We start from the raw sequence: 26,963 nt of genomic DNA on the forward strand, positions 1-26,963 counted from the left end.
ATCATTACATTACTTCTAACAAGTAACTTGCATGCCACTGTGCATACAAGTTTTATGCTATCTATGTAATACATAAGTTCATACATTATTCTGCCAAAATAGTAAATACTTACAAGTTTATTTATTCTCAATTAACTATCCACTTGTCCATCCATCCACACGCTTACCTCATAACTGAATTATAATTCTGATTTACAGGTAGGACACATCGACAGTAATAGCTGGATTTAATAGTAGGTATATAGTAGTTATTATAGACATTTAAAATTTGTATATACATTTGGTAATACAGTTACTATATATAATATTTATAAATTATAAATACCATTAAAATGAATCAGGTTTAAAGTCTCTTGACTGTTTTCCATCTAAGAAAATAAATGAATAGTTTTATAAGTCTTGAATTAGTAATAAACTTAGTAATACTTAAATTATCAAATACAAGATGTATTATTAATAATTGACCTGGCAGTTGTGATCTGCTAAACAGTTGACTTAAATAGTTATATAATATTATTATGTTAATTTCGTTAAATATAAAAGTTTGTATTTTAAAATGGAATATTTTTCTATAATTATTATAAACATTTAGGGTGTTTCAATTATGTACCACTATTCTAGTATTATAAAAGTTTAATATTTAGTATGTTATTAACACAACTGAAAATATAATTATTTCATAATGTATTTATTTTCTGAAATAACTGTAACAAAAACATGAAAACATTTAAATACACATACAAACAACAAATAAGTATAAAAATAACATTATATACATTTAAAATAGTAGGTAGGTATAATATATGTATACTAAAAAATTAAAATTAACATAATTTATATTTATTATAATATGACATTTTGAATCATAGTTTTGAAACTATAATATAACTATTAATAATAAATAAACAAATAAAATAAAATAAATAAATATGCGTAGTTATAAACATTGAATTAAATTATAATATTTTTTTTTCGAAAAAATACATGATATTATTTGTATTATTTTGTATTAGGATGATTTATTGACAGGTTTTCGATATCGTTTCTTTTCTTCTTTTCCTGAAAATAATTAATTTTTAATTAAAATTAATTATATTAATTTTCACTTTAATCATCAACTATTAGTTGAATTTCACAATGTTTAAATCTTGTTCTTAATCTATCGGAACAAATGTATATTTTTCAAGCTTTTCTATTTATTTACATTTTTAATTAACATAGATTTGAATTTATAATGATTTTTTAATATTGTTAATTAAAATCCTCATTTCCCAAAAAATTGTATCCAAATGTAACATGCAACAGCCTGAGACAGTTTAGGCTTCGTTCAGTTGTTCCTTTAGAGCTAGAGTGACATTCCTACCTACTAATAATTATAATAGCATCTACGGTTTGTTGGCTGTAGGTGGAAGTGCGTTCGTAACAATATTGATTTTCAATATTTATAATATTGGGAATCATCATTTTAATTTTATATTATAATTTCACTGTAAGTTAAATGATAAGATTTATTCTTCATATCCAAACATTTTTCAATTTTTAACAATGTTAAAAAATTTTCAGACGTGAACGCTTTTAGGTATTTGAAATTTCACAAATAATCAAGTCGATTAAATCGACAAGAGGATATAATGGAAAGCTAATATGATAAAAATCACAAAGACTCAGTTTAAGGCTGAATAAATACACGTCTTGAGTTCATTCGAACATTGTGTCATTTTTTAATGTACAATAACCCCATCCATTGAAAATATCTTTATATGCCACTAAAAGTTCTTATATTATACTGCACAACTGTACCATTCAGTATACTTTTTAAGTTTAAAAAGTTTAAATACGTCCTATACTCCATATAATATAAAATATGTCCTAGTACATCGTATAGATATTGATTACTGAAAGGCAAAAACTATGATTGTTGCCTACAAAATAATGTATGCATAGATAGGTATTGCAAAAATAAAATAACTGTTAATTAATTATATATCATTAACATTATAAATTATTTATTATTCAATGTGATTTAATATATTTATAATGTAATATAAATGTTCGATAAATCGATAAGATTAAATTTAATCATGAATATATAATATATATCTACCTACTAGTTATCACGCAAAACAATTCACATCATTATAATAATTATAAATTATTTCAAGAATACCTTATAAAGGAATGGTCAGTACAAAATATTTATACTCAGCATACATATATCAAATTGTATCGAGTAACCAGTAGATATGATAAATGATTGCATAATAATATTAATAGAACATACGGATCACTATAATTATAATAATAATATATAGGTGAATACATTATGATATTATATTATTATATGATTATCCTGATCAATATTTGTTTTCGAAAAAAAAATTTTTAAACAACTCCAAGTAGGTAGGTATTGTATCTATCATGATGATTTTTAGTGTTTTACTTGTTATTTTATTACAATGTACAGACTTATATATTTTTGATACCTGATTTCCTGAAGAAAAATAATTTTACGAATATTTGGATAAAAGTTTTATTTTAAAAAGTATGTATTATGTCGTGTTGCATAAGCAATCACTAAAATTTAATGAATCAATAGTGATCTAATGGACCGTATTAAACATGATTTATGGTGGCCCATGATTGGTCCAATAAATGTTATTGAACCATTAAATTAATTAATTTTTTATTCAAGATATGCAACCTTGCATAAGCATAAACAATTTTAAATTATTGGCGATCAAAGTAATACTGCACTGTTTCACGCATCTTATATATATATAGGGAGGTCATATTTTGTTTTACTTCAACCGAGACAAACATTTTTTGTGTAATTTTTATAGGAAAAATCTTATCACTCGTCCACGACCAACCACCATTTTTAACATGGGTCCTATTTTTTTCGTAACTGGAAGACCAAACCATCTTACGGGCTACGACGTACGTAAATACATTTGCAAGGTAAAAAAGGTGGGCAAGTGGGTGTCGCTCTGCTGTACAGTACCTAAGTTACAAGTGGGTCACTGTAATGGATGGTGTTAAATTTGAATTCAATGATGTAATATCATTGTATAAGAAAAACGATTCTGAGCGAAGACGGTCAGACAGCGTATGATATTACTAAGTATATTTGATGATATTATTATGAATAAAGTAATTTATACATAACCTATTTATGTGGAACCTTGTTTAAAATTTTCAATCCTTAGAAATTTGAACTTGAAATTGTCATGATTTACCCAAAAAATAAAATGTTATTGATATTTATAGAAAAAAAAACTAAAAAAATTAAAAACTGACAATATCCGTATAGCTCAAAAAGTTAAATTATTTTCAAAATTGTATGGTGTATAGAAAAAGCTAATATAAACATTCAGTGAAATTTTCAAGTATCTACAGTCATTCGTTTTTTAATTACAACAAAATAAGGAAATATTTACATGAGAAATCGATTGAATATCAAATATGAATTTCAAACGCTCATAAAAATTTAATTTGACTTTCTTGTAGACATTTTTTTTTTTTGATAAAGGTAGAAACAAATTTATGTGGAATCTTGTATTAAATCTTATTAAATCTTAGATTTAAAAAGAAAATTTTGTATGAATTTCTAACTCAAAATAATTTGGAAATTTTCGTCATTTTTAAGTATTTTGTCAAAATTTAAACTTCAAATGCTTCTAAAAAAAATTGTGACTGGATTTTTAATATTTTCCATCTGTCGTTGAAAAAATTTATTAGGAGCCTTCTATTAAATTTTCAAGCTTTTTTACTCAACAGATAAAATTTTATTGACATTTATAGAAAAAAAAAACTAAAAAAAATGGAAACTGAAAATGTCTGTAAACAGCTCAAAATAAGTCAAAATATTTGGATAATGTTACGGTGTATAGAAAATGCCAATATAAACATTCAGTCAAAATTGCATGTATCTACGGTCATTCGTTTTAGAGTTACACCAAAAACCAAAATCAATGTGGCAAAAAATCGATTTTGCGTAAAAATTCTCGTTTTCATTAATTTTTCTTTTGTTCTTCACGGCGCTTTTGAAAACTACTGGAAAAATTTTGCTTTTGACCCCCCAAATTACCAACTATATTCACTTTCCTATCAGAAAAGATACTGTTGAAGAAAATCTAAGTACTTTTACTGTCCTAAAAGGTGATGACAGACACAAAAAAAAATTAAAAACACACATCATTGTAAAATCAATAAATTTATCGTTCCACTCAGAATCTAAAATAGTTCAATGCTAAAATCTAATCTGGAATGAGAATTGGATTGGCGATAAGTGATAACAAAAGGGGTCCTATAGGAACAGGAAACCTAATAAACGTATTCGACAATAATATTATGGTCATTAAATCCAGAAAATAATTTTAAATAGATTTTTTTAGTCAACCAACTTAATTTTATTTTTATCAATTATCAAAATAATATTGTTTTTCTACTATAGAAATATTAAGTAAAACAAAAAAATTTAATTTAAAAATTAACTGTCCCGAAATCCTTTACAGTTAAACAGATAAACGTCTAACAACTATAAACAACACCATAATACCATTAACTATAACTTTATAACTATACAGTTATAACTTTTAAGTACATATCGAAAATGGTGTTACGTACATTAAAAGAACCTCGTTGTATAAAAGTCGTATTTTAAATGTTCTTATATGTTTAGCTTCAGTAGGTACCTACAGTACTAAGTAATAAGAACTAAGTAATGAGTAACAAGAATAAGAAAATAACGATTAACGACTATACAATCATATTAATATTACCCAATGTTTATGTTTTATTTACTTAATTAAAGAATATTGGAATACTTTGATGTAAACATTATAGCTTTGACTACCTATTGATTATAATATGTATCATTAGTTTTGTTATTTTTTTTTATTTGTATTGTATTATTAAATAAAGCCTCGGTGACTATGGTAGTATGGTTATTGGCTGTATATACTATTTTTATAATGAAATTGGTAAATATATGCATTTAATATTTATACATTAGCTTAGATATGTGAAAGGTATACATTTTGGATTTGTACTTACCCCAGTACATGTTTTGGATGAATATGCCGACAAATAAAAACGACATTAGTTTGAAAAATAAAACAGCCATAATACCCAATGAAATCGGTAAGCTAAACAGGCCGAATAAGGGGTATACCCAACGTCCTTTTTCCACGTACGTTCCCACAAAACTAAAAATAAAATAAAATGTATGAATCAATATTTTTTTATTTTTTTTTAAACTCTTGCGTGGTAATGACTAATAACTATATTATACTTACACGAGTCCGTAGAAAATCCCAAATCCCAAAAATATCGACATTGAAGCTGTGACCGAAGGGAACTTATGTCTGGTAGTAAATAATTCGGCCAACATAAGTGGTAAAATAGTTGTGTGCATTCCATGATTTTGCCAATACGGTATGTAACTATCCACTATTTTTGGGTAGATAACTTCACGATCGTAAGCATACATTGCCCAAAATGTGACACATACAAACTAAAACATAAAAATATGTATAATAATAATAATAATAATATATTCAGCTGATATACCATAGTCTATAAATTATAATGTATGTAGTTTAAAGTTTTAAAATAATTGTATTTGATGTTTTTCATTGTGTGGCAATTAACAGGACGCCTGTAAACACCCGCTTTCATTAATTATTATTATTATTATTATTATTATCATTATCATCATCATTACTATAGAACATGGGCATATTATGTATATACCTATATCAGAAATTTACACATTTATATACTATTTTGTAGTTTGTACTAAATAACGAATAGTGATAACGCTATGTACAAAATATAAATGTGACTAATAAAATATGATAATCATAATTACTAAACATGGTTTTATCATACAATTATGTATAATACGATTATCAATATCGTTTCTATTCCGTGTTGAAATTACCCAATTAAATAATTAATTATTACTTTATAGTTTATACCAATAGGTAGCCAGGTATATATACATTATATTTTGTATATGTTTATAGGACATGGATATTTTAAATTTAATATACTAAATAAATCCAAAAATATAACTTACAATTCCAGTTGGCAGTAATATCGACGAAAAACTCAGCGAGAGTATAGTTTGAAATTTCGAACCTAATTTCAACCAATTGGGACCGTTCAGTATTTTCATTAAATCATGAAACAGACAACCGACAAAGAACAGCGTCTGAATAAACTGTAAGTTTTAAACATTATTACACTTCATATTTATAAAAGCATAATATACCTATAGGTATATACTGAGAGTATACCATATATAGGCCAGGGGTCGGCAACCTGCGGCTCTTTAGGATACGCCTTAACATCATCGAGATTTTTTTTCTTTATATACAATTTTAATTACAAAATTATCACTTATCTTCAAATTTTATTCAGAATATATACGTTCTTTATAATATAAATTATATATTATCTCATAAATATCAAATAAACGTTTATTTCTGGTTAACTAAGATAATATTTTTATAAAAATAAATTGTAATAATTCAAATATGAAATAATAATATTGAAATAGAGATTTCTTTAATATAAGACTTAAATTGTTATTTACAATGTAGGTTATAAATTATAATTGTACTTACACCAATAATGATAACTACACAAAAAAAGCCAATAAGGCTCATTGAACATTATGGCTTTGTAATTTTTTTATAAAATAAAGCGGATAAGTGGATGTCATTCTGCTGTACAGTAGGTCACAAGTGGGTCAATGGATAATGGATTGTATTAAACTTGAATTCAATGATATAATATCATTGTATAAAAAAACGATTCTGAGCGGAGACGGTTTGTCAATCTGGATATTTTATGTTGTTATTATTTATTATTTAGCTGTAAGTTTAATTAATATTATAACATTATTATTTTTTTTTTCGTTTTTATGGTGATATTGATAAACAAAGCGTTAGAAATTAAAATCTTGTTTTTAGCGGTTTTTCGTAATTTTGCCGGTGGTTTTTCTCGTGGCATTAAATAACTATTGAGGAAATCGAAAAATTACCTCTCTAAAGTACCATCTTGATCTAATTTGCTGAAAGATAAAATACTATAAGTTGAAATCGAAGAACTCCTTGTAGAAATGTTGTATACAGGATAAAAAAAAATGTTATTAAAAAAAACACCGTTGTAAAACCACTAGTTTCCTCGCTCCGCTCAGAATCTAAAATGGCTCTTCCCTACGAAAAGATTACCGACCCTTATTATAGGCAATGACATAAGTTATTGTCCCAAGTGCCAACATAATAAATTATTATATTATAAATTATAAAAAATGTTGACAGTGATACAAAAAATATAATACACAAAAATCAAAACTATAATTTTAATTACTAGATTCCAATTGGTGAGAAATCTAGATCCCATTTCATGTATGTCTCGATACCTAGGATCCCAGTCGCTCTCTTTTTTACCACTGCCATTGGTTAAAAAGTTGTTCCAGAAGAAAACATACCACAAACACGCTCCTGCGTGCAACAGTATCGGATAAACTGACATTTCAACACCTAAATATAGATATCAACACAATTAATATTTAAATAGCTTTAGCAATACAAATGTATATTATTTCTGAACAGTTGAAACTTGAAAATGATCAACCAAATTTGTAACAATATTTGATCGTACAACCGTTTTCTATTTAGGTATATATTATTTTCTTTTCTGTCTTTCATAATAAACTATTAAAAAATATTGATTCGTCGTCTCCACACTTGATTTTGACTTTATACTTACTACAACGTTGTAAAAATAGTTATGAATATAACATCATTATTGTTTATAACATTTAAAAATAATGTTGTTATTCTATCCTCTGTAGGTATTTTAAATGAACTTCAGTGATTTCTTAAACACCTACAGGTTATGAATAGTATTTACCTATATTTAATAACTCTCTGATAATGCATTTTCATTAGTATAGATAAAACACCAATAAACGTACACATTTGTCATATAGCTAATCGTAAATCTTAATGTATTTAAAATAGTTTGTTTTGTGAATAAATGAAGTTGAAAAAGATAAATATATTTTTAATAACATATATTTATTGACACAATTAATTACTATTTACTCTGTTAGTGAATAGTGATAAAGAATATTACCCTGTAGTATAACATTATTATTACTAAAATATTATAATATTTACGTGGTAATGTGTCATAATATAGGGTGGTGTAGGTACTATAGTTAAAATGTATCGATTTACGAAATAGGTAAATAATATTATAACAAATTGCGGTCATAATATATGGAAAAGACATTGACCTCTGGCAATATTTTGGTTTCGTTTTTCGTTCCAATAGTCTTGTTTACTATAATATATACATCAGGTAGGTATTCTCATTTGACCTTTGATATTGAAATAATTAACTGAAACCATTTGATTTTTTTCGGTAGACTATAATAACCTACCTACCTACCTGTTTTTTTTCATATTATAATTAATTGCGAATTTATAGTTTTCTTAGTTACTATTACACATAATAAGGACAATTAGATTTATAACGATCTAAAACGAAAGGTAAATAGTTATACAGTTTATTGGATCCTAAATTGTTCTAATAAACAATAATAATGCATATTCAATGTTTCATTTATATTTTGACACTTTTATGTGTGCGATGATAGATTGATGTATTTAATATGTAAGATGTTTTTAAAACAAAGAGCATGATTAATATAAGCACAGAATTGTAATTATATACTGATAATAGCATAATGTTTATGCGTGTGATCGTGTTTTAATATTTAGTTTACATATTTTGATATTTTTAATAACTTTATTTAGATAACTGTGTTGAGCGGTGCACACGAATTGCGTACCAAGTCAGGTAAACGAACCTTTTTGAACGAATTGCGTCCCGGACGCAATTCATGTTACTTTTTTCCTTAAGATATTTTTTAGTGGTTTCCAAATTTATTAAAATTTTTTAACAATTTAAATATTTATCACAAATATTATTATTATATGAAAACTAGCTTTTAGTGGGTTTGTACTTTTATAGATATTTTTATAAAAATATTAGATATTAGATGGAAATGTACAAATAAAAACTGCAGATCTTTTTTACGGATAGATACACAAGATAAACTAAAGGTTAGTGTTAGTAATTTAATTCACATTCACGAAAAACTAGAATTAAAAATTCTGAATCGCCAAAAGTTTAGCAATAGTTTAAAACGGAAAGCAGTTACAGACGTATCAGAACGACTTATTAAATTATTTCATAGACAATTAAAAGATGAAAACGTGTCTACACTAACATTAACTGATATTACGTATATAAAAAATAATATGCATTATGCACGTAGAACCTGCAGTTACCCTCAATTACCAAAAACTATAAGCGATGTTCATTCTATTTTAAACTCGATAGAAATTAAAACTACCGACAACGAACAATTTGTATTTAATAACTTGGACACTGGCATAGTTATGTTTTCATGTCAAACTAACTTAAGCTTTTTTAGCAAAATAAGTGTATTTTATGTAGATGGAACTTTTGAATACTGTACTAAATTTTTTTAAATAAATTCACAATTCATGGATTTTGAAATTATTGAAATCACGATTAAAGATTATGTTAACATATTAGCCAATAAATATAAATATAGACAAAATTAAATCAATACTTTTGATATTAACCTATGACTTATAAATCTAATAAACTTTTTTAAAAATATGTGAATATGACGACTTATTATATTACCTATACGAAATTATGTTTTCACAGCTTTAATTTATTTATTTTTAATAATATGTGAATATGACCATTTATACCTATGATATTATGATTTTACAATTTAAATTTTTTAAAAATATGTGAATATGACAATTTATTATATACGGTATTATGTTTTCACAGACATATCTTTATTATTTCAATGTCATTTTAAGAACCACTCAACTGTAGATAAAAAGGTAACACGAATTGCGTCCGGGACGCAATTCGTTCAAAAAGGTTCGTTTACCTGTTTTGGTACGCAATTCGTGTGCGCCCGTGTTGAGTATCCTAAATTGTAAATCTTCTAGTAGAAGTTTGTGTTTCAAATAATCACGTATTAATTTCGAGAAGACACGTAATATAGGTACTTGTAAACATTTTTCTCGCAAGGTCACGTTAAACCTGCTAACGAGACGGAAAATTGCATTAAAACATTATTGTACACGTAATATTTAAATTATGTTTAAATTCACGAATAACTAATATAAATATACTTTCTACTTTAATGGTACGTCGAAGAGGAATTTGATTCTCCGTGTCAATAATTATTGTCAACAGAGAAATATAATTATATAATGAATAATGAACTTAATAATGAATTCGTTTATTTCACTATCAATATTACATTAATTAATGTAAGTAATTGTATTTTAAGCACTGAAATTCAATTATAACATCTATTGTATAGTATATTGTCACCACGAGAATAATTTAAAACTAAAACTAGTTTCGTATTAAACCCGAACATGTTGATATTATGTAAATATTAAGTGGCAAGTTTATAATATAGATTATACGTAGGTATACATAGGTATAAGTAATAACTACGCGTAGTCCTAATGAATTTATTTTTCATTTACTTAAAATTGCCAATATGTATACAAATATTTTAATTTATTCAAACATGAATACAACGTAAAATAGTTCAATTTACATTTTACGCACGCAAATATGATAATACAATATTATAAAGATATATATAGAGATATGAAGTAGTAGGTATTTGTTGCTCGTTAAAAACTTTTTTTTCTTTGTCAAGACTTGGTAATACTTAAGTGTTAATTTAAGTAACATACGCGTATAATAGTGCAATGATACAAACAACGATTTTGATTAGGCGTATCATTAAAAATTATCGAGCATACAAGAGAAAATTATTTCTTCAAATTATATAAGTAATCATTTAAATTCAATACTTGATTCATGAGATTTACCATAAAAAGTAGTGCCTATAATATGTATATTTTACGAATAATTATTTAATTTCAAAATATTGTTCATCGTCATTATTATTATTGTATATTAACTGGTAATTTAATTATTATGTTATGACATTGTCACATTGATTATATAACAAATACGTATTAATAATATGTATATTATATATTATAGAATATAAATATAATAGGTATATTATATTAAATATTTAAGTAATAAGTGTATACTGTATACACTTAACACTTATCGTCTGCAATTGAGTTATTTATTCAAATTCTATGATTTGGGTTAACTGATATTGTAACATATTTTATCAAAAGGCTGTTTTTAAATGGTTCCGCATAGGTAATAAATAATCATCATTATGCCATTTTCTACGGGGATAATAATGTAGTGTAATAAGGGGACCGGTGCCGGTTTTTTAAATTTTCCTCAGTTTATTAATTATATGTTTGTTAATTTGAAAATTATATTTTATATTTTAGAAGCCACCTTAACTATTTCACTGCGAAAGACATACAATTACGTCCTAAACATTTACACCATTCACTGCCCCACTGCCCCAGACATACTTTTATGTTACTGTATTTTATGATATTATAAATTGCTAGTAACCGTTCAATTTTAGAAAACCCTGGATAGCATTATTATAAAATCTTAAATAATTAGATCATCACTAAATTTAATAATAAAATACAAATCTATTTTAAAAATTAAAAATTTATCATAATTTGAAATATTTTATTTTACGTAGCATACACAGGTTGCAGAGTCTCAGACCTTGTAGAATGATCAAATTTGTATAACTATTTTTTTTATCTAAAAGAAGAAGACTTCCTACAGTTCTCATTAAACTCCGGTTTTTTATTTTATTTCATAAAACAGTGTAAAATAATTTGTAAAAATAACTTAAAATTGCCTAATTTTTAAAGTTTGAGATTAAATAATTGAAAAACGGAGTTCAAATGGCCTGTAAAAAATTACTTTTTATCAGTTAAAAAAAAAATTATCATAATGTGGTTGATTTTAAAGGATATGGCCATTATTCCCGTTAGGTATATTTTTGAGGACAAAATGACAATGGCACCGGGCGCCTTAATATATTTTATGAAAAAGTTATCAATGTTTCAAATGGTTATGAATCAAGACTAGGTATTCGAACGATGACAATGTGTTCGGTTAATACTTACTTAATATATGGGTTCAATGAACTTAATTAATATTTTGGTAATATATAATGAAGTTAGTATGCGCAATTAATTTTAATATTTTATAATCTTAAAAAATCGTGCATGGTTATCAATTTAAGACGAATAAATTAATCACCATTGTAGTGTTTGACATAATAATATTACGCTCAATAATTGTGGATTAAACGTTTACTGATACATACATTTTATTTTATTTAATGAATTATTGCTTGAAAACAAAATGACCCATACGACTTATAGTAGCTACCCTATAAAGCATATTATAGTATAACTGTACTAACAAAAAGTATTTTTATTTGTAATTAGCCAGTGAAAAATAAACAGGTTAACTTTAATGCGGTTATACTCGGTTTTAGGTATCCGTGTTCAACCGTCAGCGCTGCGGGACATCCATCAATAAATGAGCAAGAAGTTACTAATAACTATAACTATTAACTAATGTACCTATATTGGAAATCTAAACCCTGAAGATATCATATATGACATGAAATAAAATTCGAATAATATTTATTTATTTTTTATCAATATCCTTTTGGCGCGTATATATTGCGTTACCCGTAATAATATGTCTCGCGTACACTATCAATATTCGAAATAACAACAACAACAATAATAATAATAATAAAATATTAATACCTGCGAGTGTATTGTTGTAGTAGTCGTCGACGTCGTCGTCGTCGTCGTCGTCGGTGCCGAGTGAAAATATACCTCGCAGTATTAGGCAGGTGTCGGTGAACCGTGTTCGCGGTTGTGCGAGTGATGATCGTACGTCACTGCCGCCGCCGCGCAAACGTACTCAGAAGCAGATCACGTTCAGCCGCTCCTCTCGCGGTTCGTAAAAACGAGCGGTGGGGACAGACCAGTTTGTTGTGTAGTCGTGTTGTGTGTGTGTGTTTTTTATAATCCGCGTCGGTTGATGTTTTATTCCGATTTAAACGCATATTATGCGTTTGCTCGTAGCGTCGCACACTCGATGGTACCTGCCGGCTACGTGTCGAGCGTTTGTACATGATATTATAACGTAACAATTATTTGAAGGTTGTGTAAATAAGAGATTTTGAGGAAAACAAAATATTTATAAAAATAAAAACCTAATCGAAATATGTACCTACCTACATGGTAATAATGATATAATATATCCGGGTGAGTAAATATTTTTCGTAAGTTAAGTTAATATGCTACATAAATGCATAATACTATAATACTTTATATTGTAGTTATTAACTTATGATGGCTTATAATATTGTATTATGTCTTATGAGGTATGACTTATGGGTAGGTGTTAGAATGTTATATTACTAATAATAAAGCGATGTAGTCAGGCGACAATATAATGCATATTATAATGTGTAAATATCAAACAATAATACGATATGAAAACAAAAGAAAAAACAATTTACCAGAACAACTTTACGAAATTCTAGGACCCCAAACAGAAGCAACCAACAAACTAATAATTAATGACATTTTTAAAGTATATTAAATTATACACGCTAACTAGCTGTCCAGCTTAGCGTTGCTCATGCCAACATTATTGTTATTATTATACTATATTATAATTTATGATTCAATTGTCAATAATGCCAACGCAGAACACATTTCTTGGACTCTATTGGTTCACTCTATAGGTAGTTCGTAATTATTAAAATTATTTTCCGACAAATTGATGAAAACCATACATTTTTGAGCTGTAATAATTACTTTTACAGAAAGTGTTAATAATAATTAGAAATAATAAAAATATATAATACTAGCTGACCCGACAGACGTTGTCCTGTCTTAATTATGAATATTGAATTCGAATTGGTATAATTAATAAAAAAAATATTTAAAAAAAAAACTGTTTATTATTCTAATGCCCGTTAAATGTATTAATTCTATATGACTCAAACTTTGTTCAATTTGTTATTTAATATTCGGTGTATGGTGTTCAAAACTTATCTTAAATTTTACGTTGCCCGGAATAAAAATTCCAGGGCTTGAAACCGTTATTAATTTAATCGGTTAAGTTAACGCGGTAACCGAAAACTTTTTGGTTACCAGTTTTATACCGGTCCTGTTGTTAGCGGTAACCAATTACCGGTACTATATTCAAAATTACAGGTTACCGTTAAGTGATAAGGTGGGTTTCCACTACATACGTGTACGTTTGGGTGCATATATTGACCGGATACGTTCGCTATGAACTTGTCATGCCACATTTAATTTTATAGCAGTCTAAGGAAGAGAACCTTCATATTGTAGTTCTTATATCAATGCTTTCTAGTCTGAGATATAAACTTACTATTTAGTATTCGTTAGATATAAAAATGTTGGTGTGGTATGGTGTATGCTAAATTATTATTACCAATATTACTAGATATTTTTATACTTATTTATAAAATATAATCGTAGTATACAGTTATACCTATTAAAATACATATATATTTATAAATTTTTTAGATTCGCCTTTTAAATTGTACCTAGGTACTCGTATTTTAATTACCTAAATAACGTCATTATTTTTATAAATGTTAGACGAAACTATATATTGTTATATTCAAAATTGGTTGGTATACATTATGTATTATATTATTAGATGCTGAATGGAGTTGGTTTTATTTGTAAGTTTCACATTATTATTATAATAAAATATATTCGGCAACACAACTTAACAGAACAACACGACATTCGTTATTTTTAAATTAAAAATGTCACAAATAATATTGATAATTAATAACTAGCTTGACATATAGTTATATATGCATACAGGGTTGTATATACATTTAATAACTCAGTTATTCTAAAACATGGAAAAATTATATACCTTAGATGTGCTAAAATGATGTGTCTGTATTTAAATAGGTACCTATAATATTACCTATTCGACTAAATAACATGGGAATATGGTATATGTTATGTTATTTAATTATACTAAAAAGAACCTAATAATTATGAATACTAAACAAAAAATTCTATTTGTACGATAATACTGTTTATACACAACGACGCATTTCGATGATATTCTTCAATTCTTGTGTACCTTTAGTGGTGAATGGAGTGTGTTCAATTTCTTAAGTACAATAAAGCGTTCTAACATAAATTCTTTACAGCGTATATAAGGTAAGGTATTATATATTATTTATTACCTACTAAAAATATTAATTTTATATTATATAAGTTGTGCGTGTTTTTCCGGACATGTATTTTCCACTTACAATTATTTAAATATATTATAAAGTATTCATTTTAGATTCTAAACGGAGAAAAAGTCCTCGGTTTTGTATGATTAACCTTTCACCAATCATTTATATTAACATATTGTACCCACAGTTTACAAAACTAATATTGTTTACAGATTGCGTATGAATTAAATCCCGTGCGATGGACAAGTTAGGAGTCGAAGAAGTTGCCATTAACTTAGAACTAATGAAACGATCCCGGTTCTATCACATATTAAATCCGAACGGTACAAAGATTTTCAACTGTAATGCTTACCGGCTATTTCTGTTTCTTTACGGATCAATTGTGAACTGCATTGTCGTTTTCAGCACGTTGGGTTTTTTTGTCGAAATGGACGATACTTTGAGTTTTACAGATTTATTTGTAGCCATATTTGTTTTGATAAATTTTTTTTTATGCTATTGGAGGATTTGCGTTTTTATGTACAACGTAAACGCGATTCACGAAGTGCTCAGTGTTTCACGGTTTGATTTATTGAAGAGCAAACATTGTTGTAAACATGTAAACGTACTTAACGACTATCGCGATAGAACGATTAAAATCACCAATTACTTTTTCTTATTCTCGTCGACAGTGATGTCGCAATGGTTTATATATCCTCTCGTGGTCATCGCGTTCACAAGGCCCGAAGACGAAAATGGCCGCTTCCAGAACATCATGAACTTGCGTTATCCTGTATCTACGTACACTTACAATCATTATTATTTCATATTTTATTTAATGGAAGTGGTGGTAGCAATATTTACCATGTACGCTATGATCATTCCAGACATACTTTTAATGTGTGTGTGTTGGGCTATAATCGCTCAACAGAAAGTCCTCACTCGGGCGTTCAAAAACATTGGACACGAAGACAACTCCCAAATGGGTAAGATTTTTTTTTGAAACAATAATATGTTCATAGAAAAGACGAGTACAAGTAGTACAACGAAATATGTAAATATAATATGGGTATATATAATTTCGGAAATATATTTCTACATATTTCCTTATATTCAGTTTGTTTGTTAATAAAAGCGAGTACTGATGTACCAAATTAGCTTCTCGTTCCCGATCACATATTTCCGCAGTACTGCTTCAGTTGTCAAAAATGTTTTGGGCAATATGTGAATGTATTGTCGGTTAAAAGAGTTTCCGTATTGTCGTTGAAAAATAATAAATTTGTTTTGCAAGTTACAATTATTATTTTATCCACTTCAAATACGTGAACCAATTTTTACGGGCCCCACTCTTCGATACTTCACAATTCTTTTCAGATTATTTTTATTGGCTTTTCTATACATTTTTGATAGCTTAACGTTTAATAACTGTACGAATTTTTTGTAGTTCTTTTTTTAGTTTATCATTATCTTTATCGTGTTGGAGAATGGTGATATTTAATATTACTGCGAACTAAAACGGTTTTCCATTGTTAGTGGTACATATTTTCGTTATTAGTTTTTTGCATATATCGCCAAACAATATCACCTAAATTTGTATTAGTTCTAAAATAACGAAAGTTATAGTAAGTTGTCAAAATTAATGGAACTATTTACACGATTATTTGTAAAAAGTTTAAACATTATATTGATTTTATTTTAAATTCCACGTGTAATGGTTCAAAGACGGAAAGTCGACTGAAAAACTTACTTCAAATTTGTACACTGTAGATACAATCTCTTACAGATAATGCTTGATAATGTCGTTATATAGATTACTGTCGATAAGCGACGATAATCGTTAAAAATATACGTGTGCAGTAATGGGATATTCAGTATTTTAAAATCTGTTTGCTGGTTTGTCCAAATAATGCGTATTTTGCGTATTTGTGCGGTAACGGGCGACGACGACTAGGTACTCAAAATGTCTCCAAGTCAATTATCATCAAACAAAATAATAAATCGTTAACCTATTTGTATTAACCTAACTTGACTTTGAAGTTTAAACTAATGAAATAATCCCAGTTCTATTACATATTTGATCCGAACGGTATAGACTTTACCGTAACACTTACCGACTATTACTGTTACGGAATACGGATAAATTGTGAAAATATGAACTGCATTGTAATTTAAAGTGCTTTGGGATTTTTGGTCAATTTTAGGTCGTAACCTTGAGTTACGCTGATTTCATTGTAAATCATATTTGATTTGTTGCATATTTTTATATTATTGGAGAATTTGCGTTTTTTCTCCAACTCTACTATCGTTAAACAAAATAATAAATCAATGACCGATTTGTATGAACCCGACTCAGTAAAAAACCAACAAGGTAACCGACAAGACCGTATTAGAAGGGGGGATTAACACCCAGGCACCACCACCACCAAAACTTTTTAATAATTGATGAATATTATTATACAGTGACCCACTTGTAACCTACTGTACAACAGAGCGACATCCACTTACCCACCTTTTTTAAGTTAATAGTTTTCATATTATGAAAATATATGATTTGGTTTTAAACCACTCCCGAAAATGAGTTCCGGTTACGGCCTTAGTAACAACTAATAAATTATGTAATTACAACAACTATAAATTATTGCTTAAAAAAAAACTATATTTTGTAATAAGTATAATTATTAATTATTATTGCAGTATATTATGAAGATTTCAAATTAATTCTACTTGATCAACTGCAACTTAATCTGTAAGTATTAATAGCACGTTATAATTAATAACGACATTTATCGATTCTTCTTCTTCTTTCTCTGGCATGACTACTCTCTAAGGGTTTTAGCCGCCATTACTACACTTCGCCACCTATCTCTATCTTGGACTGCTTCTCTCCAATCCTCAAACCCAAGAGTTTTTAGATCTTCTTCCACCACGTCAATAGACAATCTATCTTTTCCTAGGTCTTCCTATGGGTCTTTTTCCTTGGGGTCTCCGCTCCGATGCTTTACTCTAACTACTTCGTTCTCTCCTCTTCTCATTATGTGCCATATGTGGCCTACCCATTGTATCATTTGACCCTTAATGAAGCTTGTTACTGGTGCTGGTTCCAACATATCGTACAGCTCTTTGTTATATCTCCTCCACCAGTTCCCCGTTGTTTCATCGATGATGATGGCCCACCATATTTTCCTCAATACTCTATTCTCAAAAATCTTCAGGTTTCTCTCTGTTTGTTTGGTCGTCGTCCAAGTTTCGCAATCATACGTGAGAGTCGGTCTTATAATAGCCATATACAATCTTACTTTCGTTTTCCTAAATAGTATTTTGGATGTAAAGAATTTTGTCAGTGCGTAGAACGCTTTTTGGGCTTTATTTATCCAAATACCTACTTATTTCTTTTGACCAGTCATTCTTTGTGCTTAACGTTGCTCCCAAATATTTAAAATCGCCAACTTTTTCATAGTTTAAATCCTCCATCTCATTGGGGTTCTCCCACTCTCAATTAGTTTAACAGTTATCGATTATTGACAATAATTATTTAATTGAAAGTTTATATTGTGTGACGTATATAAGTAGATAAGGCCAAATTATGAAAATCATGAAGGAGAAAAATGTATAAATATTAATGATATAATAGAAAATAAAATTGTATTAAGAATATTATACGTTATATATATTATTATAATTTATAATGATTTAATTTAAAATATCTTATTCCTTGTTTTCGCGATATTCTAAGATATTCTAGGGATATTACTTAGGTCAAATTTGTTCTAAACTTCATACTAAATATTTACTTTAAACAAGAATATAATATACATTTATATAAATCTTGAAACCTTATGAATAATTTTAGTTTACTATTTAATTTGATTATTTGAATAATAAATATTTTAAAATTGTTCATAGTTGAGACTTTTAATAGTTTTCAATAATTTTAAATAGTAGCATTTAATCGAACATGATTAATCTTTGAAACACTTTATACAAATGTTTATATTGACAAAAACAATACCTAGGTGGCTATAGGTACCTAGTCATTGAACATCTAAAAATTATGTTTAATTATTCAAATATACCTAATGTAAATACAAAATATAACTAATTTTTTCAGGAAAATAAAATTATTTTATTCAGTTGTGCGGCCTATTATTTTAACATACGTTGCTATTATATCCACATGTTTCATAATCGTGACGTATGTATTACTTTTGGTAGGTACATATATTTTACTTTAACGTTTATTATAATATGTTACCGATGATGTAATACATTTAATTGAGTCATTACATTTATAACTACTTATAGTTAGTAGTATAACACTATAACTAGTACTAGTTATAGTAATTTATAACTATGTTTTTAAACTTTTTATAGTGGATGGGTACTGGGTACATCAACTGCTAAATATAGACCAGTACGATCCATTAATAGATATAAGCATGTAAAGTTATAAGTTATAACTACAGGGTGTTACCACTGGGTATCTTCCCTAATCTAACCACTCATACCATATTTTACCTTTCATATATCAAACCTACTTATTATACAAAAAGCATGTATAGATTGTAGATTTCTTCAAATAAATAAAAAAAAAAAAAAAAAGTTATAACTAATAAACTATTTGTCCGAAAATTTATCTTTATAGATTGAAATAACCCAAAAAATATCCTGCTTTCGAAGTATGAATTATTAAAAGTACGATGTCATTCAAAAAAACTAAAAACTAAAAAAATAGTAAAAAATATCATTTTTTTCAGAAATGTGGTTTTGAAATGACATCAAATTAAGTAAAAAAATATTTTCTTCAGTTATTATATGAATTTATATAATGTGTATGTGTGTGTGAACTGTGTACTTATTATACAGTACCTATTTAGGTATATTTTATACATATATGTATACATATAGTAGGTAATTAGTAATTACATGCATTGATATTATTTATTATACATGATGATTCAGCAAGCATGCTCACGACAATTTTATCATTTAATAATGAATTTATTCAAATTTAGATTTTTGGAATTTTGAAATATTATACGTACTATTAAAGACCAAATTTACAAATTCTTGATAGTTTTTTTTTCATACTACTTAAAGGAGTGTCTTGTGAATTGTGATGATACAAACTTTAGTTTTCAAAACGAGAACACCCATTTTTAGATTCTGAGCGGAGCGAGGAAGCTAGTGGTTTTACATTGGTGTTTATTATTTTTTTTTTTTATTCTGTATACAACATTTCTACCAGAAAGAGTGCTCCGATTTCAACATATAGTACCTTATATTTTAGTAAATTGGATCAAGATGGTAATTTTTCGATTTCCTCAATAGTTACTAAATGCCACGAGAAAAACCACCGGCAAAATTACGAAAAACAGCTAAAAACAAGATTTTAATTTGTAACGCTTTGTTTATCACCACAGCAACGAATGCAAAATTATAATATTATAATATTAATTCATCAATTATACATTGACCAACTTTTACGTACTATACAGTATTTTCAATTTTTATGTAAGTATAGAAAAAAATAAAATAAAACATTTGGTGCAAAGTCAAGTACCTAGGGTACTATACGGACCTACGGTTATTAGTTTTTGAATTACTACAAAATAAGAAAATTCCTTAGGTAGTTTTTCCCGTGGCATTAAATAACTATTGAGAAAATTTAAAAATTACATCTATAAAGTACCATCTTGATTCAATTTGCTAAAAGATAGAGTACTATAATATGTTGAAATCGAAGCATATTCCTTCTGGTAGAAATTTTGTATACAGGATAAATACCATTGTAAAACCACTATAGCTTCCTCACTCCGCTCAGAATCTAAAAAATATTTCTTTGAATTATACAATTTAAAAAAAATTATCACATACATAAAAATCTATAAGTTAATAGTGATTCAACAACAAATGTATACGGTCGAATAATACACGAAAATAAAAAATATTAAAATTGTTAAGTTAGTATATATTTTATAAATAACGAGTAGGTATACAAATAAAGTTATTCACATACATTGAATAGGTATATTGAAAAGACTCGCCTTCTGAAACACTAAATTTAATAATGAATTTTAATATAATTGAACTTTGTAAAAAGGTTTGCATGTCAAAGGAATCACATCCAGTTCTTACCATTATCAAGCTCGGGTCATCAGCACTCTACATGGTCTTACATTTATATTTATATTGTTATTTATTTGACAGTATGAATATTAAAGTAAATCATTAATACTCATTAGGCTCCAACTTGATTTCATAATAATTAAATTTTTTTGCAGAGGCAATCCGTTAACACTGGCATATATTCTTGTGATTGGACGAAAATGGATATACAATTTAAAAAGTTACTATTATTAACGATGCAAATGAATAATGCCAATAATTTAGAGATAAAAGCTTCACCGAAAAAAATCGTCAACTTACAATTATTTGCTAATGTATTAATTTAGTAATACATGAATACATAATATTGAACACAAAGACTAAATTTAATTCTATTTCAGATCATAACGATGTCTTACAATATTGTTTCTGTCATGCTGGAAACCACGAGTTAAAAAAATCAAATTTCGGAATAGATATATTAAAGTTTAAACTATTAATAAGACAATAGGTTATAGGGCTACTGTAGCTTGTAGGGATAATATAAGATCTTTACCATTCAACGCAAACGTAATAGTTTATTGTATATTATAGATTATTTATAAGAAATTTTACTCAAATGCAATTTGTTATATTTACTATCAACAAATAACAATTATTAGAATCACCAATTTTTTTTTATAAATAATAATATTTCAAAGTATTATCACCCTATTTGTATGTTTAAATTGTATGATTGAATGATACGAACACAATTTTTTTTACATACATTTTTGCTGGCCGTGGCCACTAAAACATCGTAGGTCGTGAGACGCTTTTTTGTTACGCTTATATCGTTAATATGGTGTATTCGTTGCTATGTGGTGGTCAGAATGTCAGATCATCCCCTATGTCCTATTTTTTTTTTAAAATCAAATTTTTATGAAATTATGAGTTTTGCAATTTGCTTGAAAATATAATACTGCATTGTTGTACATGTTCAAATAGCAAAATGTAGTCATTTTATTATGAATATAACACGTGAACCGTCACGGTTAGTGTTCGGATTAGATAAGTATAGTTTATAAAAAAAAGATACAATTTTTTTTTTAAATGGGTTTTAAATTTAGGTATATTTTAGTTGGGCACTAGGAACATAATAATAATAATGATATAAATAAAAATAATTACATTATTTATAAACCATAAACTTGGTTTGAGAATCTGTATAAATATTTAAAATGCGTTTGTACAATTTCGCGATTTTTATCAATAAAAAATGTTTCTAGATGAATTCATTTAGATTAGTAAAAAAATTATCTAAGATGAACGTTTAAAAACCTTGTAACTATTTATCTAGATAAGATAAAAGATGAACAAATAATTATCTAGTTATTCATCTAGATAAATTTATCTTGACAAGTCCGAACACTGACGGTAATATACGGATTTAATACAGTACAACTTAACTCAACTTTATCAATAATTAATATATTATAGAATCTTTATAGTATAATAGTATTTTCTAAACAATACCTACATAAATATTTTAGAGAATAGATCTAACTGCAGAAGTGCAGTTTTTTCTCATTAATTATTATAAAAAATATAAATATCTACTTTAAAACTTCTTGGACTTGAACAAAAGTTTTTTTTTTATTATTATCGCAATCAAACTACCCCCCTCCCTAATCTCTATTCAGGCAGTCGCTGAATTCAATTATTTCTGTAATAAGATCAATGAAATAACTAAAGGCCAAATTTCAAAAATTGACGTTAAGAGTGTTAGACCCATTACCCATTATATTTAAATACACATTCAATCTAACAATAAGGTAATAATATCCACACATACCAACTATAAAAGAATTAGTTCGGTTCCGAATGCCATCAAGTGCACACGTTTTTCGATAGCAGTATGCTCGTCGCTCCCTTATCAGTTCGTAGTTATTTATACGGCTTTGCCTATAGTCCATATTACCGATCGTCAGTAGGTATGTCGCTACAATCTAACAGTAACACGGTTCCAAAAAAAATAACAAACGTAACCTCTCCTCTTCTTCTCTGTCACCAAAAACAGAGGAAAATAAAACTAAATTTTTCTGCAGTCCAAATCGGTACTCTGCTCTTGCTCAGCACGACAACAACTCATCTTCCAAAAATTGTCAAAATCGCAAAAGTATTGAAACTTCAAAACTACCGCCTGTGTGTATAAAAAATGTGAGTGATATCTTCACCTTCACCTCTAGTTTGTTGACTATTCTTAAACCTTCCGATTTCATTTGCAAATCCACTCACTCTCATCGAATTGTCCGCACACAGACTCGCGAACATTACAATCTGCTCTTACAGGTGCCAGTTTTCATACCTATCAGCCTAAAGCTATTCATCCGTTACGTGTAGTTATTCGTAATCTTCACCCAACCACTTCACATGAAGACATCATTGCCGGTCTTTCTGATTTGGGACACCACGTCTCCGACGTTCACAATATAAAACGTTTTTCCGACAAAACACCCCTGCCACTTTTTTTCGTCGATATCAAGACGAATACAAATAACTTGGATATTTACAAAATTGAATTTCTTCTCAACACCAAAATAGTAGTCGAAAAACCATACCCACCCAAAGGACCACCTCAGTGCCAAGCGTGTCAGACTTATGGGCATACCGGGAGTTTTTGCTACCTACTACTTTCCACGTTGTGTTAAATGTGGGGAAGAACACCTCTCGGAATCATGCAATAAATCAAAGGACTCTCCAGCCAGATGTGCTTTACGTTCAGGTGAGCACACCGCAAACTATAAAGGTTACCCAAATTACAAAAAGATACTTAAAAATAAACTCAAGACTTCCCCAAAGGCTCCTCCAACCGTGATCCCGGACGCTCAAGCCAAGCCCCTAGCAAGATCATATTATGCAGAAGCGGCCGCTAATAATAATCCTACAATAGAAATCGTCACAACAATGTTATCTCAAATTATCACCAACTTAAATTCTGTAATTGGGCCACTAATATCTCTCCTCACTGATGTACTGCAAAAACGTTTTACTCCATAGTTCAACCAACTATTTCTGTTTATCGCATTACTTAATTATTATTTCCGTTTAGCTTATCATACCTAATAATGTATCAATTCATTTTTGTATCTGCCTTAATTGGCTTCTTTAGGTATGACTATATATAAATGTCGATTATTATTCTTACCTATTTTATTGTATGTCAAATATTATCATATACATTAATTATGTAATTTTAATATTGTAATTGTCAAACTATCATAGTTTTTACTAGTAGTTCTAAAAAAAAAAAAAAACTAAAAGAAGACAGAGCATAATATCGTGTTATACTAGAAAATATGCTAAAGCATTTTTACTGCTCCAAAAAGTGATGACTGATGAGTGATGACAAATAAAAATAAAAACACACACATTATAGTAAAATAATAAATCTAAAATGTTTATACAAAGTAATGACGTATATTTACGTAATATTATGTAGGTAATTCACATTTCACACCCTGGAGAAAAGACGTTAATTTATGTTACGTGTTACATTTCATTGAATGTTCGAAATCCGTACAAAGCAATATAGATACAATCATTAAAATTTGATAAATACCAAAACTAAAAATTTACGTAAATATACGTCAACACGTCATTCCTTTATAAAACATACGTGTAGGCAGTAGGTACAAAATTACGTACCTACCTAAATGTTTATTTACAGAATTTATTTATTTTTTTAAATGTTCAGTCATATACTTATATTACAGAATAATAATTTATTATTCTATAGTTCCATAGTACAACGCTACAGTACAAAAACGGGTACCTAAGCGTCAAGACACTCTGCACTCAGCCCAAGGTGGATAAAGGTGTGATTCAGCCTTTTTGCAACCGCAGTCCGCAACGGAAACGGAATGATTTATATAATTATATTGTTCTATGATTATACTCAGATTATATTAAATATGTCACATCCACGGGCTATACACCTTAGTCTGTGGCACGGTCATTGGCGCAACTGTGGGGGGGGGCTTAGCCCCCCCCCCCCCCGACTAATATTTAACCCCCCCCAAAATATCCATTATTGATTTAGATATAAGCCTCCTATAGGTTATTTTTAATAAATAGTTTTGCTAGCCCCCCCCCCCCCCCAGAATTTTAACCCTAGTTGCGCCTATGGCGCACGGTTTAAGATAGAATAATCTATCTTGAATAATTCTATCTTTAATAATCTATCTAACACCGTGGTCCGTGGTCACATCTCTGCTTGATTTCGATAATATTCGATAACAGCCACGATCTAAGATCTGTGTAGGTTTGGCGTTGATATTATAAACGTTTCCCTGGATGTTTTTGTGTGCTGTTATGTTCGAATTTTTCTTTTTACTTATGTTTATAATTCTATTATAACGTGATAAATAATAGTCGATAATGAATTGGCACTTTTTTATTTTTGTTTTAAAAGTTGTGACTGTTGTGAGGTCGTGAGGATCTTCGTTTTTAAGAATTTTTCAAGAGTTTCATAAACGACTTCTTTCGAAATGGTAAAGTATTGATTTATAATATCTTTTGATAAACATAAACTAATGGATTAATAATATTATACTACGTATTTACGTGTTTCAATACAATATGCAATTTTAGTAAAGCATTTTAGTATTCAATATTTCCATACACAATAAATTATTATTTGTTACATTTATTGACTATTGTTGTAATGATAATGTTACAAGTATTAATAATAACTCCCTGAATACTTTACCGGACATTGTAAGAACAGCCCTTTAGTTGTATACTCACAGACTATGATAAAAGCTTACAAATGCCATATCATAAATGCATGATAATAATATAGAATATCTGTTTTTAAATTTCATACACTATACAGACTATTTATTAATAAACCTATTAGAATTGTTTCTATTAAACTCTTCCAACATTTATATTTATGTGATTATTAGCTTTTTGTATAAAATCTTCAATTTTTAGTTATAATGTAAAATAATTCTTACCTAATTTACACTGTATACAGTTTGTAATAATCATTTTATTTTGTAACAGATTTTCACCATTCTTCGTCGAACCAATGATTGTTGCTTTGGATGAAGTGACTTTGGAACCATACATGTGCGACATGGATTTAATTGATTGTGTAAATGAGTCTGATAACTTTGTGGTGGGAGGTACTAGTTCAAGTCAATTATATGGTCTTTGTGAAGCTTTTTGGGAGCCTGATATGGAAGAGGATCAACTATTTGAAACTATATCACAAGCTTTGGTTAGTGCTTGCAATCGTGACGCTATTTCTGGTTGGGGTGCAAAGGTTTACATTATATGAGTAAAATTATTTTCTTTATTCAAATATCTTGACAATCAATATATATTTAACAAATAATTTCTTGTATTTCAGTAAAAAAGACAAGATAATTGTGCGTGATATCAAGACAGGAATGGATTAAGGAATAAATTAGATAAAGGACATGGAAATTTTCATTTGTGTATATTTTTTTCGTAATTAATCCAAAAATTGTTATTTTTAGATAAAAGCAAATGGGATAAAAAT

The 26,963-nt window shown here is 27.9% G+C and overlaps 2 protein-coding genes across 6 annotated transcripts; one reads left to right on the top strand and one right to left on the bottom strand.

Annotated features, from left to right (window-relative positions):
• Positions 1-818: 818 nt before the first annotated feature.
• LOC132948169 (androgen-dependent TFPI-regulating protein-like) lies at positions 819-12,988 on the bottom strand. Its single transcript, XM_061018525.1, has 6 exons — positions 12,840-12,988; positions 7,381-7,553; positions 6,083-6,226; positions 5,298-5,515; positions 5,056-5,207; positions 819-1,059 (listed from the first exon to the last, which is right to left on the bottom strand). Exons 2-6 carry the CDS (start codon positions 7,543-7,545, stop codon positions 1,010-1,012), a joined length of 729 nt encoding a protein of 242 aa, XP_060874508.1. The 5' UTR covers positions 7,546-7,553; positions 12,840-12,988; the 3' UTR covers positions 819-1,009.
• A 117-nt stretch (positions 12,989-13,105) lies between these two features.
• LOC132948166 (uncharacterized) lies at positions 13,106-26,950 on the top strand. Of its 5 annotated transcripts, none has more exons than XM_061018518.1 (7): positions 13,106-13,346; positions 15,541-16,293; positions 18,002-18,053; positions 19,416-19,515; positions 21,408-21,527; positions 21,589-21,747; positions 21,814-22,380. In XM_061018518.1, exons 2-7 carry the CDS (start codon positions 15,567-15,569, stop codon positions 21,865-21,867), a joined length of 1,212 nt encoding a protein of 403 aa, XP_060874501.1. In that variant the 5' UTR covers positions 13,106-13,346; positions 15,541-15,566; the 3' UTR covers positions 21,868-22,380. The 5 variants fall into 5 exon arrangements, with proteins under 5 accessions (XP_060874501.1, XP_060874504.1, XP_060874506.1 ...); XM_061018520.1 differs by lacking the exon at positions 13,106-13,346 and adding an exon at positions 15,252-15,305; XM_061018521.1 differs by lacking the exons at positions 19,416-19,515; positions 21,408-21,527; positions 21,589-21,747; positions 21,814-22,380 and adding exons at positions 26,462-26,738; positions 26,811-26,950.
• Positions 26,951-26,963: the final 13 nt, after the last annotated feature.

The sequence above is a fragment of the Metopolophium dirhodum genome, chromosome 7 (assembly GCF_019925205.1).
Source record: "Metopolophium dirhodum isolate CAU chromosome 7, ASM1992520v1, whole genome shotgun sequence".
Taxonomy (NCBI): Eukaryota; Metazoa; Arthropoda; class Insecta; order Hemiptera; family Aphididae; genus Metopolophium; species Metopolophium dirhodum.

Coding starts and splice junctions, on each gene's coding strand:
- LOC132948169 (XM_061018525.1), bottom strand. CDS start 7,545: ATGTCAGTTTATCCGATACTGTTGCACGCAGGAGCGTGTTTGTGGTAT. Junction 6,227..7,380: donor TTCTCACCAATTGGAATCTA/GTAATTAAAATT, acceptor TAAAACTTACAG/TTTATTCAGACGCTGTTCTT. Junction 5,208..5,297: donor GGGATTTTCTACGGACTCGT/GTAAGTATAATA, acceptor TTTTATTTTTAG/TTTTGTGGGAACGTACGTGG.
- LOC132948166 (XM_061018518.1), top strand. CDS start 15,567: ATGGACAAGTTAGGAGTCGAAGAAGTTGCCATTAACTTAGAACTAATG. Junction 16,294..18,001: donor CGAAGACAACTCCCAAATGG/GTAAGATTTTTT, acceptor TTATTATTGCAG/TATATTATGAAGATTTCAAA. Junction 21,528..21,588: donor TTGACAGTATGAATATTAAA/GTAAATCATTAA, acceptor ATTTTTTTGCAG/AGGCAATCCGTTAACACTGG.